Source organism: Entelurus aequoreus, linkage group LG09, assembly GCF_033978785.1.
Source record: "Entelurus aequoreus isolate RoL-2023_Sb linkage group LG09, RoL_Eaeq_v1.1, whole genome shotgun sequence".
NCBI lineage: Eukaryota > Metazoa > Chordata > Actinopteri > Syngnathiformes > Syngnathidae > Entelurus > Entelurus aequoreus.
This window is the reverse complement of record NC_084739.1, coordinates 69,829,727-69,843,034: the sequence shown is the minus strand read 5'-3', so window position 1 is coordinate 69,843,034 and position 13,308 is coordinate 69,829,727. Positions and strand designations below refer to the sequence as shown.

At 41.7% G+C, this 13,308-nt stretch overlaps 1 protein-coding gene across 2 annotated transcripts in view; it reads right to left on the bottom strand.

The window, feature by feature from the left end:
* ctbp2a (C-terminal binding protein 2a) overlaps nucleotides 1-13,308 on the bottom strand; it is a 158,258-nt gene that overhangs the window by 75,782 nt on the left and 69,168 nt on the right. The window contains exon 1 of one of the 2 annotated variants that reach the window (XM_062059265.1): nucleotides 8,475-10,997. The exons of the other annotated variant lie outside the window; for it this stretch is intronic. Coding sequence (XP_061915249.1) covers nucleotides 8,475-10,704 — 2,230 coding nt within the window. The 5' untranslated portion in view covers nucleotides 10,705-10,997. Of the gene's footprint in view, nucleotides 1-8,474; nucleotides 10,998-13,308 lie in introns of those variants that run through there. 2 annotated transcript variants of the gene reach the window in all.

Here is a 13,308-nt window from a genome sequence, read left to right as displayed (position 1 = left end):
AGGGGGTGTCGCACTAATATACAATGAAAATTTCAACCTTACCCCTAACCTAAATAATAAATATAAATCGTTTGAGGTGCTTACTATGAGGTCTGTCACACCGCTACCTCTCGACCTGGCTGTTATCTACCGCCCCCCTGGGCCCTATTCGGACTTTATCAGTGAATTCTCAGAGTTCGTTGCTGATCTAGTGACGCACGCCGACAATATAATCATAATGGGGGACTTTAATATCCATATGAATACCCCATCGGACCCTCAGTGCGTGGCGCTCCAAACCATAATTGATAGCTGTGGTCTTACACAAATAATACATGAACCCACGCATCGCAACGGTAATACAATAGATCTAGTGCTTGTCAGGGGTGTCACCACCTCCAAAGTTATGATACTTCCATATACTAAAGTAATGTCCGATCATTACCTTATAAAATTTGAAGTTTTGACTCTTTGTCAACAAGCTAATAATAATAATAACTGCTATAGCGGCCGCAACATTAATGCTGCCACAACGATGACTCTTGCTGACCTACTGCCTTCGGTAATAGCACCATTCCCAAATTATGTCGGCTCCATTGATAAACTCACTAACAACTTTGACGATGCCTTGCGCGAAATTATTGATAGTATAGCACCGCTAAAGCAAAAAAGGGCCCCTAAAAGGCGCACCCCATGGTTTACAGAAGAAATTAGAGCTCATAAATTATCATGTAGAAAACTGGAACGCAAATGGCGCGCGACTAAACTTGAGGTTTTCCATCAAGCATGGAGTGATAGTTTAATAACTTATAAACGCATGCTTACCTTAGCTAAAGCTAAATACTACTCAAATCTCATCCGCCTCAACAAAAACGATCCTAAATTTCTGTTTAGTACAGTAGCATCGCTAACCCAACAAGGGACTCCTCCCAGTAGCTCCACCCACTCGGCAGATGATTTTATGAATTTCTTTAATAAGAAAATTGAACTCATTAGAAAGGAGATTAAAGACAACGCATCCCATCTACAACTGGGCTCTATTAACACAAATACGACTGTATATACGACGGACACTGCCCTCCAAAATAGTCTCTCTATTTTTGATGAAATAACATTAGAGGAATTATTACAGCGTGTAAGTGGGATAAAACAAACAACATGTTTACTTGACCCACTTCCTGGGAAACTTATCAAGGAACTGTTTGTATTATTAGGTCCATCAGTGTTAAATATTATAAACTTATCACTTTCCTCCGGCACTGTTCCCCTAGCATTCAAAAAAGCGGTTATTCATCCTCTGCTCAAAAGACCTAACCTCGATCCTGACCTCATGGTAAACTACCGACCGGTCTCCCACCTTCCGTTTATTTCCAAAATTCTCGAAAAAACTGTCGCACAGCAGCTAAATGAACACTTAGTGACTAACAATCTCTGTGAACCTTTTCAATCCGGTTTCAGGGCAAATCACTCTACGGAGACAGCCCTCGCAAAAATGACTAATGATCTATTGCTAACGATGGATTCTGATGCGTCATCTATGTTGCTGCTTCTTGATCTTAGCGCCGCTTTCGATACCGTCGATCATAATATTTTATTAGAGCGTATCAAAACACGTATTGGTATGTCAGACTTAGCCTTGTCTTGGTTTAACTCTTATCTTACTGACAGGATGCAGTGCGTCTCCCATAACAATGTGACCTCGGACTATGTCAAGGTAACGTGCGGAGTTCCCCAGGGTTCGGTTCTTGGCCCTGCACTCTTTAGTATTTACATGCTGCCGCTGGGTGACATCATACGCAAGTACGGTGTTAGCTTTCACTGTTATGCTGATGACACTCAACTCTACATGCCCCTAAAGCTGACCAACACGCCGGACTGTAGTCAGCTGGAGGCGTGTCTTAATGAAATTAAACAATGGATGTCCGCTAACTTTTTGCAACTCAACGCTAAGAAAACGGAAATGCTGATTATCGGTCCTGCTAGACACCAACATCTATTTAATAATACCACCTTAACATTTGACAACCAAAAAATTAAACAAGGAGACTCGGTAAAGAATCTGGGTATTATCTTCGACCCAACTCTCTCGTTTGAGTCACACATTAAGTGTGTTACTAAAACGGCCTTCTTTCATCTCCGTAATATCGCTAAAATTCGTTCCATCTTGTCCACTAGCGACGCTGAGATCATTATTCATGCGTTCGTTACGTCTCGTCTCGATTACTGTAACGTTCTATTTTCGGGCCTCCCTATGTCTAGCATTAAAAGATTACAGTTGGTACAAAATGCGGCTGCAAGGCTTTTGACAAAAACAAGAAAGTTTGATCATATTACGCCTATACTGGCTCACTTGCACTGGCTTCCTGTGCACTTAAGATGCGACTTTAAGGTTTTACTACTTACGTATAAAATATTACACGGTTTAGCTCCAGCCTATCTCGCCGATTGTATTGTACCATATGTCCCGACAAGAAATCTGCGTTCAAAGAACTCCGGCTTATTAGTGATTCCCAGAGCCAAAAAAAAGTCTGCGGGCTATAGAGCGTTTTCTATTCGGGCTCCAGTACTCTGGAATGCCCTCCCGGTAACAGTTAGAGATGCTACCTCAGTAGAAGCATTTAAGTCCCATCTTAAAACTCATTTGTATAATCTAGCCTTTAAATAGACCCCCCCTTTTTAGACCAGTTGATCTGCCGTTTCTTTTCTTCTCTCCTCTTCTCCCCTGTCCCTTGCGAGGGGGAGTTGCATAGGTCCGGTGGCCATGGATGAAGTGCTGGCTGTCCAGAGTCGGGACCCCGGGTGGACCACTAGCCTGTGCATCGGTTGGGGACATCTCTGCGCTGCTGACCCGTCTCCGCTCGGGATGGTTTCCTGTTGGCCCCGCTGTGGACTGGACTCCCGCTGATGTGTTGGATCCACTGTGGACTGGACTTTCACAATGTTATGTCAGACCCACTCGACATCCGTTGCTTTCGGTCTCCCCTAGAGGGGGGGGGGGTTACCCACATATGCGGTCCTCTCCAAGGTTTCTCATAGTCATTCACCGACGTCCCACTGGGGTGAGTTTTTCCTTGCCCGTATGTGGGCTCTGTACCGAGGATGTCGTTGTGGCTTGTACAGCCCTTTGAGACACTTGTGATTTAGGGCTATATAAATAAACATTGATTGATTGATTGATTGATTTTACAACACCCAAAAGCAGTGAAGTTGTCACGTTGTGTAAATGGTAAATAAAAACAGAATACAATGATTTGCAAATCCAAATAATTCATATTCAATTAAATAGACTGCAAAGACAAGATATTTAACGCTCAAACTGGTAAACTTTGTTATTTTTTGCAAATATTAGCTCGTTTGGAATTTGACGCCTGCAACATGTCTCAAAAAAGTTGGCACAAGTGGCAAAAAAGACTGAGAAAGTTGAGGAATGCTCATTAAAGACTTATTTGGAACATCCCCCAGGTGAACAGGCGAATTGGGAACAGGTGGGTGCCATGATTGGGTATAAAAGCAGCTGCCATGAAATGCTCAGTCATTCACAAACAAGGACGGGGCGAGGGTCACCACTTTGTCAACAAATGCCTGAGCAAATTGTTTAAGAACAACATTTCTCAACCAGCTATTGCAAGGAATTTAGGGATTTCATCATCTACGTTCCGTAATATCATCAAAAGGTTCAGAGAATCTGGAGAAAACATTGAATGCCTGTGGCCTTCGAGCCCTCAGGCGGTACTGCATCAAAAAGCGACACCAGTGTGTAAAGGATATCACCACATGGGCTCAGTAACACTTCAGAAAACCACTGTCCATAACTACAGTTGGTCGCTACATCTGTAAGTGCAAGTTAAAACTCTACTATGCAAAGCGAAAGACATTTATCAACAACACCCAGAAACTCTGCCGACTTTGCTGGGCCCGAGCTCATCTAAGATGGACTGATGCAAAGTGGAAAAGTGTTCTGTGGTCTGACGAGTCCACATTTCAAATTGTTCTTGGAAACTGTGGACGTCGTGTCTTTAGGACTAAAGAGGAAAATAACTATCCGGACTGTTCTAGGTGCAAAGTGTAAAAGCCAGCATGTGTGATGGTATGGGGGTGTATTAGTGCCCAAGACATGGGTAACTTACACATCTGTGAAGGCACCATTAATGCTGAAAGGTACATATAGCTTTTGGAGCAACATATGTTGCCATCCAAGCAACGTTATCATGGACGCCCCTGCTTATTTCAGCAAGACGATGTCAAGCCACGTGTTACATCAACGTGGCTTCATAGTAAAAGAGTGCGGGTACTAGACTGGCCTGCCTGTAGTCCAGACATTGAAAATGTGTGGTGCAATGTGAAGGCTAAAATATGAGAAGGGAGACTGTTGAACAACTTAAGCTGTACATCAAGCAAGAATGGGGAAGAACTCCACTTTCTTTCCACTGGGACGGTATAGCTCGGTTGGTAGAGCGGCCGTGCCAGCAACTTGAGGGTTGCAGGTTCGATCCCCGCTTCCGCCATCCTAGTCACTGCCGTTGTGTCCTTGGGCAAGACACTTTACCCACCTGCTCCCAGTGCCACCCACACTGGTTTAAATGTAACTTAGATATTGGGTTTCACAATGTAAAGCGCTTTGAGTCATTTGAGAAAAAGCGCTATATAAATGTAATTCACTTCACTTCACTTCACTTCAAAAATGTGTCTCCTCAGTTCCCAAACCTTTACTGAGTGTTGTTAAAAGGAAAGGCCATGTAACACACTGGAAGACAATTATTCAAAGGAAGTTGACCAGCATCCGCACAAATAAAAGTGTTTGCAATGCAGAAATATACATTTTCATCATGTTTTCAACATGCAAACAGGCTCTCCTTCACTGATCTGGATATAATATGCACCCGTCAATCTGGTCTAAAAGACACCAGGTTCATATTGACGCAGGACCAAAGTGTTTGCTCATACAACAAAGACAAAAGCTTTATTAGTGTCTTGATGTCAACTTGGCGTGTTCTATGTTCACAGTCCTACACGTACAGTAAGAGTACAGAATGAGAGTATTTGCGGATTAGCGCCTGGGCGGATATGAAGGATGTCAGGGATTAAATCTCCCCTCTGTCTTGTCACTGTGTGCAGAGAGAATGACACAGTCACTCATTAGCCATCGACGCTGACTTTTCATTTAATCGACGCAGTGGTTCTGCTATCATTTTTTTTTTTTTTTAATATTGCCATCCAAAAAGGAAATTGCTCGCCATGCTGGAGGAACTACATAAAGCTTGTAGTGTTTAGTGAGAGCCGCCTGAGCAAGCAATGTTTACCTTGTCAGGCAGATTGTGAAGCCCGAGTGCTTTTTCCAGGCTGCTCCTTTTTATTATGATGAAATAAGACGTGTATGTTTACAACATTAAGCTCGCGGCGAAAGTGAGAGCTGCATTTAACAGCGATACTACATCAGCAGATCAAGTACGATGCTATAGAACACAGGTGTCAAACTCAAGGCCCGGGGGCCAGTTCTGGACCGCTACATCATTGTATGTGGCCTGCGAAAGCCTGGAAAAAATGGGTTTCAATAAAATACTTAAATTTTTTATTTTTTTTTTACTAAATGCATTCTTTCTTTCAATTTTGACAGAAAAAAAATGCATATTCTAAACGTTAATATTATCTGATCATGCCAATTATATTATTATATACCAGGCCTGGGCAATTATTTGACTCGGAGGGCCAGATTTATATTTAAAAAAAATGTGTCTGGGGGCCGGTATATCTACTTTTAGGAAAACTAATACAAAACCTCACAATGATCGAAAGCTAAAAACGTCTTAAAAAACGGAATGGAATTTGACATTTTTTTACTGAATGAGACCCCCAGAATGTACATGAAAATAAAGAATGTGGGATTTACAATATTAACTATGAAGGATAAAACACTGAATATTAACAACATATTTTACAATCAACCGAAACACAACCAAAATGCAACAAACCGTGAAATATGAACGCGAAGGGTAAAAAAAAACCCACCTACAATCTGAGATATCTCATAGTGACCAAAGTAACTAATTAGATGACCATAGTAACTAATTAGATGACCATAGTAACTAGTATATCATGCAGATTCCAAGCATTGAAAGACTTAGTATTAGAGATGTCTGATAATATCGGCCTGCCGATATTATCGGCAGATATATGCGTTAAAATGTAATATCGGAAATTATCTGTATCGTTTTTTTTATTATCGGTATCGTTGTTTTTTTGTTGTTTTTTTTTATTTTTTTTTTTTTTATTAAATCCACATAAAAAACACAAGATACACTTACAATTAGTGCACCAAGCCAAAAAACCTCCCTCCCCCATTTACACTCATTCACACAAAAGGGTTGTTTCTTTCTGTTATTAATATTCTGGTTCCTACATTATATATCAATATATATCAATACAGTCTGCAAGGAATACAGTCCGTAAGCACACATGATTGTGCGTGCTGCTGGTCCACTAATAGTACTAACCTTTAACAGTTAATTTTACTAATTTTCATTCATTACTAGTTTCTATGTAACTGTTTTTATATTGTTGTACTTTCTTTTTTATTCAAGAAAATGTTTTTAATTTATTTATCTTATTTTACTAATTTTTTTAAAAAGTACCTTATCTTCACCATACCTGGTTGTCCAAATTAGGCATAATAATGTGTTAATTCCACGACTGCATATATTGGTTGATATCGGTATCGGTTGATATCGGTATCGGTAATTAAAGAGTTGGACAATATCGGAATATCGGATATCGGCAAAAAGCCATTATCGGACATCCCTACTTAGTATAGTTGAAGACTTACGGTCATTAGAAAACATCACAGCACATCATAATGGCAGCTACACTTTCCATCTTAAACATCTAAAGCAGGGGTCACCAACCTTTTTGAAACCAAGAGCTACTTCTTGGGTACTGATTAATGCGAAGGGCTACCAGTTTGATACACACTTAAATAAATTGCCAGAAATAGCCAATTTGCTCAATTTACCTTTAACTCTATGTTATTATTAATAATTAATGATATTTACACTTAATTGAACGGTTTAAAAGAGGAGAAAACACGAAAAAAATGACAATTACATTTTGAAACATAGTTTATCTTCAATTTAACTCTTTAAAATTCAAAATTCAACCGAAAAAAAGAAGAGAAAAACTTAAAAAAAGAATTTATGGAACATCATTAGTAATTTTTCCTGATTAAGATTAATTTTAGAATTTTGATGACATGTTTTAAATAGGTTAAAATCCAGTCTACACTTTGTTAGAATATATAACAAATTCGACCAAGCTATATTTCTAACAAAGACAAATCATTATTTCTTCTAGATTTTCCAGAACAAAATTTTTAAAATAAATTCAAAATACTTTGAAATAAGATTTAAATTTGATTCTACAGATTTTCTAGATTTGCCAGAATAATTTTTTTGAATTTTAATCATAATAAGTTTGAAGAAATATTTCACAAATACTCTTCGTTGAAAAAACAGAAGCTAAAATTAGAATGTATTTATTATTCTTTACAATTAAAAAAAAAAATTACTTGAACATTGATTTAAATTGTCAGGAAAGAAGAGGAAGGAATTTAAAAAGGTAAAAGGGTATATGTGTTTAAAAATCCTAAAATCATTTTTAAGGTTGTATTTTTTCTCTAAAATTGTCTTTCTGAAAGTTATAAGAAGCAAAGTAAAAAAATTAATGAATTTATTTAAACAAGTGAAGACCAAGTCTTTAAAATATTTTCTTGGATTTTCAAACTCTTTTTGAGTTTTGTCTCTCTTAGAATTAAAAATGTCGAGCAAAGCGAGACCAGCTTGCTAGTAAATAAATAACATTTAAAAAAATAGAGGCAGCTCACTGGTAAGTGCTGCTATTTGAGCTATTTTTAGAACAGGCCGGCGGGCTACTCATCTGGTCCTTACGGGCTACCTGGTGCCCGCGGGCACCGTGTTGGTGACCCCTGATCTAAAGCAATTATTTGGGAATGTTCGGCGGGCCAGATTGAAAAGCTCAACGGGCCTTAATTTGCCCAGGTCTGTTATATACTGTATTGCAAAACAATTTTTGTGATATAGAAACAAACAGTTAAATATCTGCTTGTCACCTTTATTCATGATTTTAAAGCAAGTTATATATAAAAAAATTACTAATAATCGAATGCATATGCATTGCGATTAATCATGATTAATCACAGGTTAATACCTGCATGCATAATGTAAATTAATTTAAAAAAAATCGGCCCTCTGAAAGCAGCCATTACTGCGATGTGGCCCTCAATGAAAATGAGTTTTACACCCTTGGTATAGAAAAATACTCTACCCTGCTGTTTGGTTTGGTTACTGAGACACTAATTAGAGGGAAATAAGATAAATAAAACCTCGTAAAGAGACAAAGGGTAAAAAAAGGTAGATTTCAGGTTGGATCAAGACAAATAGCTCATGGTCAAGTTGTTAGAGTGAGTAAAACAGAACAAGATTTACTTGTGTCAGGAGATGCCATGGTGGACACGATGACTGGTGGACCGGTGCGGCGACTTAGCTTCTGATTAGCAACCAGAGCACCTTGCCCTTGAGCGGAGCCTCCCGCGGGAACCATTGCATTATCTGGCGCAGACCCGCCACCCTTCCGACTCATCTGGGGACTTGGGTGAGGGCTGTGCATAGGTGACATCGGCAGCAAGCTCCGGTCCCTCTTCATCAGCTCCATTGGTACGGTGTAATTGGTAGAGTATGCTTTGGGTACCTGCTGTGGCGGTTGAGGTAAAGCTGGCATGGAAACAGGCATCTGCTGCGGCATTCCTGGCATGGAGTGAATGGAACCTGGCATGGCAGGCATGGAACCAGTCATTTGCTGGGGCATGATCTGCATACTCTGCATGGGCAACCCTGGCATGGTCAGCCCGGAAGAATATGCGGACATTTGTCTTGATTGAACGGGCACCATGGCCCCCATATACGGGCCTGGGGAACGAGGTGAATGGCCTGGGTAAGCTCCAGAGGCTTCCAAGAGCTGCTGAGAGGGTGCGCTGCTTGGCCTCCTGCCTATTACCTCTCCCATCCTCGGTGCGATGGTGTGCATGGCACCCGGCGTCAGCAGGGGCATCAGTTGAGGGTCAACATTCAAAGCCTGTGAAGGATGTGGATGTTGGTGTTGATAGACATCTGAGCGATGGCTGAAACTATTGGAACGCCCTCGCATGGGGGTCTGAGGTTGAGAAGGTGCCACAGGAGCTTCGGCCGGACGCTTACAGTTTTGGACCAAGCGAGAGAGTACACGCGCCTGCCCAAGGTTGGGGGCCACTGTACGGACATCGTTCTCCTCCATTACAGCCAGCATGCTGGAGGAGTCAAATCCCTGCTGGATGAGCGAAGAGATGGTGCTCTCAGAGATGCCTTCATTTCGCAACAGGGCAAGAAACTCTGGATCCACTGTCTTCTTGGGATCCACAGGCAAAGGTGTCTGCGGAGCGGTAAGCGGAGGGGCAGGAAGGGGAGCAAGAGGCTGAGCAACTGGTGGGGGCAGAGTTGGCGCTACTTGCGCAGGGGCTGGTGCAATTGGGGCAATCGCGGCAGTCTGCACTAGGGCGGGAGATGGAGGAAGTGGAGCCGCCACAGCAAGTTTAGGATCAGAAATGGGGATTGTGTTGGGAGGTAAACCCTGCTGCTGATGTTGCAGTTGTAGCTGCAGCTGATCCTGCTGAAGCTGCTGCTGCTGTAGTTGTTGTTGCTGAAGTTGCTGTTGTTGAAATTGCTGCTGTTGTACTTGTTGTTGCTGCAGTTGCTGTTGCTGCAGTTGCTGCTGCTGCAGTTGCTGCTGTTGCATGTGTTGCTGTTGCATGTGTTGCTGCTGCAGTTGTTGCTGCTGCTGAACAGTAAAGGGTGATGTTGTCTCCTGCCTCATTACCATTCCCTGACTGGAAGGATCCACCACTAAGCAGGTAGCTGCGTGTTGCTGCGGATCTAGCGGTCGCCCGTTAACATCTGTATAGACAGGCTGACTAGCCAAAGGTTGGGGCTCGCTTGCATAACGAGGAGATGCATGCTCCATGCTGTAATGGGCTGGAGATGGGTCTCTAGAGGGTCTGCGCTGTTGACCATCCGGCATCATCTTGGAAGTCCCAGATTCTCTGTAGACCCGATTTAGCTCATGAGCAGTCGGAGTAGACGGAGACGGGTGTAAAGGCGACTGGGGAGCTTGAGGTCCTCCTCTCGATCCCTGTGCTTGATCCCAGGCAGGACGAGTCCCAGCAGTCAGCCCAAAATGAGAGCCTGACCGACTGAGGGGGTGAGGGTGAGGCGGTGGAGCCTGGTGCTCTGCCCGGTAAATGCCCTCAGGTGGCCGAGGAGTCATGGCCGGATCGTGGGGGTAGTAATCCTGATGCGGAATGGATCCTCTGTGAGCCATAGCTGTTCGTTCGTAGTGGTTCAGGTCTGGCACAGAACCCTTCCTCAGACCCCCCGTGTAAACTTGTCCGTGGTCTTGGTAGGAATATGGGTCCCGTTTTAAATCCAGGTCAGGAGGACGCACGCCTGCTGTAGGCTCGTACCACCCTCCTCCCCCCTCTCCGTAAGACAGAGAGCTCCGCCGGCCAGCTACTCTTGCCTGCTGCTCGTAGACACTCTCAGCCCTGTCCCACTGACCCTCATTCCCCCCTAAAGTGTCCCAACTGTGGGAGCGACCAAGACTTAACTGTTTGTTGGTAACAAGCATTGGAGAGAAAACTGAGGAAATACCACACAAAACGAGCAAAGTAATCCACTTGAGGCACTTCTCTCTTCTAAGTCAAGTCTTTGTGTTCAGTAGCACCAAAAATGCAAAAGAGAGAGGTAGTTAAGGAACAAGCAGAAGAACAGACGAAGCAGGGGTGCACTGTATCACCTGATATCCGGTTGTAATATTCTATGTCCGTGCTATCGGGTGGCTCCCCCTCCAGCTGATATGTCCTTGAATAATTAATCTCCGGTTATGTTGGCTTGGAAAGGGGACACCGCACATAAACACACAAACGGTGTACACAGCCTATGCAACGACAGGGTGTATGATTGAGCCACCAAATGCCGATTATAAAAAAAACAAAAAAACAAAAGGGGGGCTCGGTTGGCTGTAGGGATGGGCTTGTACTAATCCAATAGGATTTAGCTCTCCCTTCTTTGGTACAATTTACTCGCTCTGCCGATTGCTACGAGGGATTACAACCAAATAAAGCCCGTTTAATTCCACTCGTGACGTCACGTGAACCAGATATGAGCGTACGCGGCGATGGCCCCCCGGTGGAGCCAATGATTGAGAGTCTCTGCCACCGACGCCTAAAGTGTCACCTACCTGAAGCTGAGGACGTGTCGCCAACAGGTCTCCGCCTTCAGTTTGCCTGATTCCCCAGTGGAGGGAGGGCGCCGGCGGTGTTATCAAGTGAAATACGCTTCTCTCTGCTAAGTCCCATGTGCTGTCAGTAAATGTCAAATCCACTCTGATTGGACACTAATCCTCCAGGCCTCATGCTAGTTGCAGAGCCTCCGCGCAACTGCTGCCCTACTGGTCTTGAAACATCCCCAATGGCTGTGTGGCTCCCTGCACTGCCCCGCTATGACTCATTTAAGACGCCCTATGCATAAAAAAACATGTTCAGTCTCTACTTGACAAGAGTGCTTTGTGAACACACACCAATATTGTTGCTTGTGAAGATGTAGGAATCCATTTATATGTGCATGCTATATTTTGTGGATATTTAATCTCGTTCCCCTAGGGCAGGGGATTCGAACTGGTTTTCATTGAGGGCCACGTGGCAGTTATTGCTGCCATCAGAGGGCCGCTTGTAACACTAAATAATGCATTCATTTGCCTTTGGAATTCATTATTAATTATATAAATTTTTTTATATAAGTTTACAGAAAAACTTTACATTTACAAAATGTTACTGTAAAATAGTGTTTTTTAAAATTTTTTACAACATTTTACGGAACATGGAAAAACAGTACCACTGCTTTTTGGGGGGTTTCAACAGGAAAAAGCTGGCAGCGTTTTTGTGACATTGACATTGGTTTTTACAACATGATATTGTTAATGGAAAAACCGTACAAAATCTTTTTTTATTCTGGCAACTTAGCTGCCAGTTTTTCTACCGTGAAAACAAATGTACCGTCTTTCCATTTACAGTAATACACCGTTAAAAACTACAACCATGGAACAACTGGCTGCTCAGTCAACAGAATTTTAACACGAAAAAACAGTAGTAGTTTTTTCTTAATTTACAGTACCGTAGTTTTCGGACTATAAGTCGCAGTTTTTTTTTCATAGTTTGGCCGGGGGTGCGATTTATACTCAGGAGCGACTTATGTGTGAAATGATTAACACATTAGCGTAAAATATCCAATAATATTATTTAGCTCATTCATGTAAGAGACTAGACGTATAAGATTTAATGGGATTTAGCGATTAGGAGTGACAGATTGTTTGGTAAACGTATAGCATGTTCTATATGTTATAGTTCTTTGAATGACTCTTTCCATAATATGTTACGTTAACATACCAGGCACCTTCTCAGTTGGTTATTTATGCCTCATATAACGTACACTTATTCAGCCTGTTGTTCACTATTCTTTAGACATTTTAAATTGCCTTTCAAATGTCTATTCTTGGTGTTTGGTTTTATGAAATAAATTTCCCCCAAAAATGCGACTTATACTCCAGTGCGACTTATATATATATGTTTTTTTCCTTCTTTAGTATGCATTTTCGGCCGGTGCGACTTATACTCCGGAGCGACTTATACTCCGAAAAATGCGGTAATATGCTGTAAAGAACAACATAAAATGTATTGTCATTTTTATTAATTTGATGGTAGTTTGCTGTAAAGTTAAGTATTTTTATTTAGACAAAAACATGTTTGGAAAGTATACTGTAATATTTGTTGCAATATTCAGTGTTTCCCATAAACTGCCAAGATACCTGTGGCGGTGGGGGCGTGGCTATGGGCGTGGTCACCATGACATCGAGTAATTTGCATAGTTTACTACAATATGATTTTCTCTAAAAAGGCTCAAAAAATGTATACTTACTAATTAATAACAGTTTTGTTTTAAACGTCCATCCATTTTACAATATAATTACAACACTTTATGTACATATTTATATACAGATTTGAACAATAAGTAATTCACTGAAATATATTTATTAATTGTGGTTCTTACAAAAAAGATATCTTATAAAATATAAAAGCTAAAATGTCTCTTAAAGCTCTGCCCCTTTAATTAGTGCATACTAAATAATTTAACTTTAGCCTACTACTACAACCATATTATTTACCAGCAACATAAA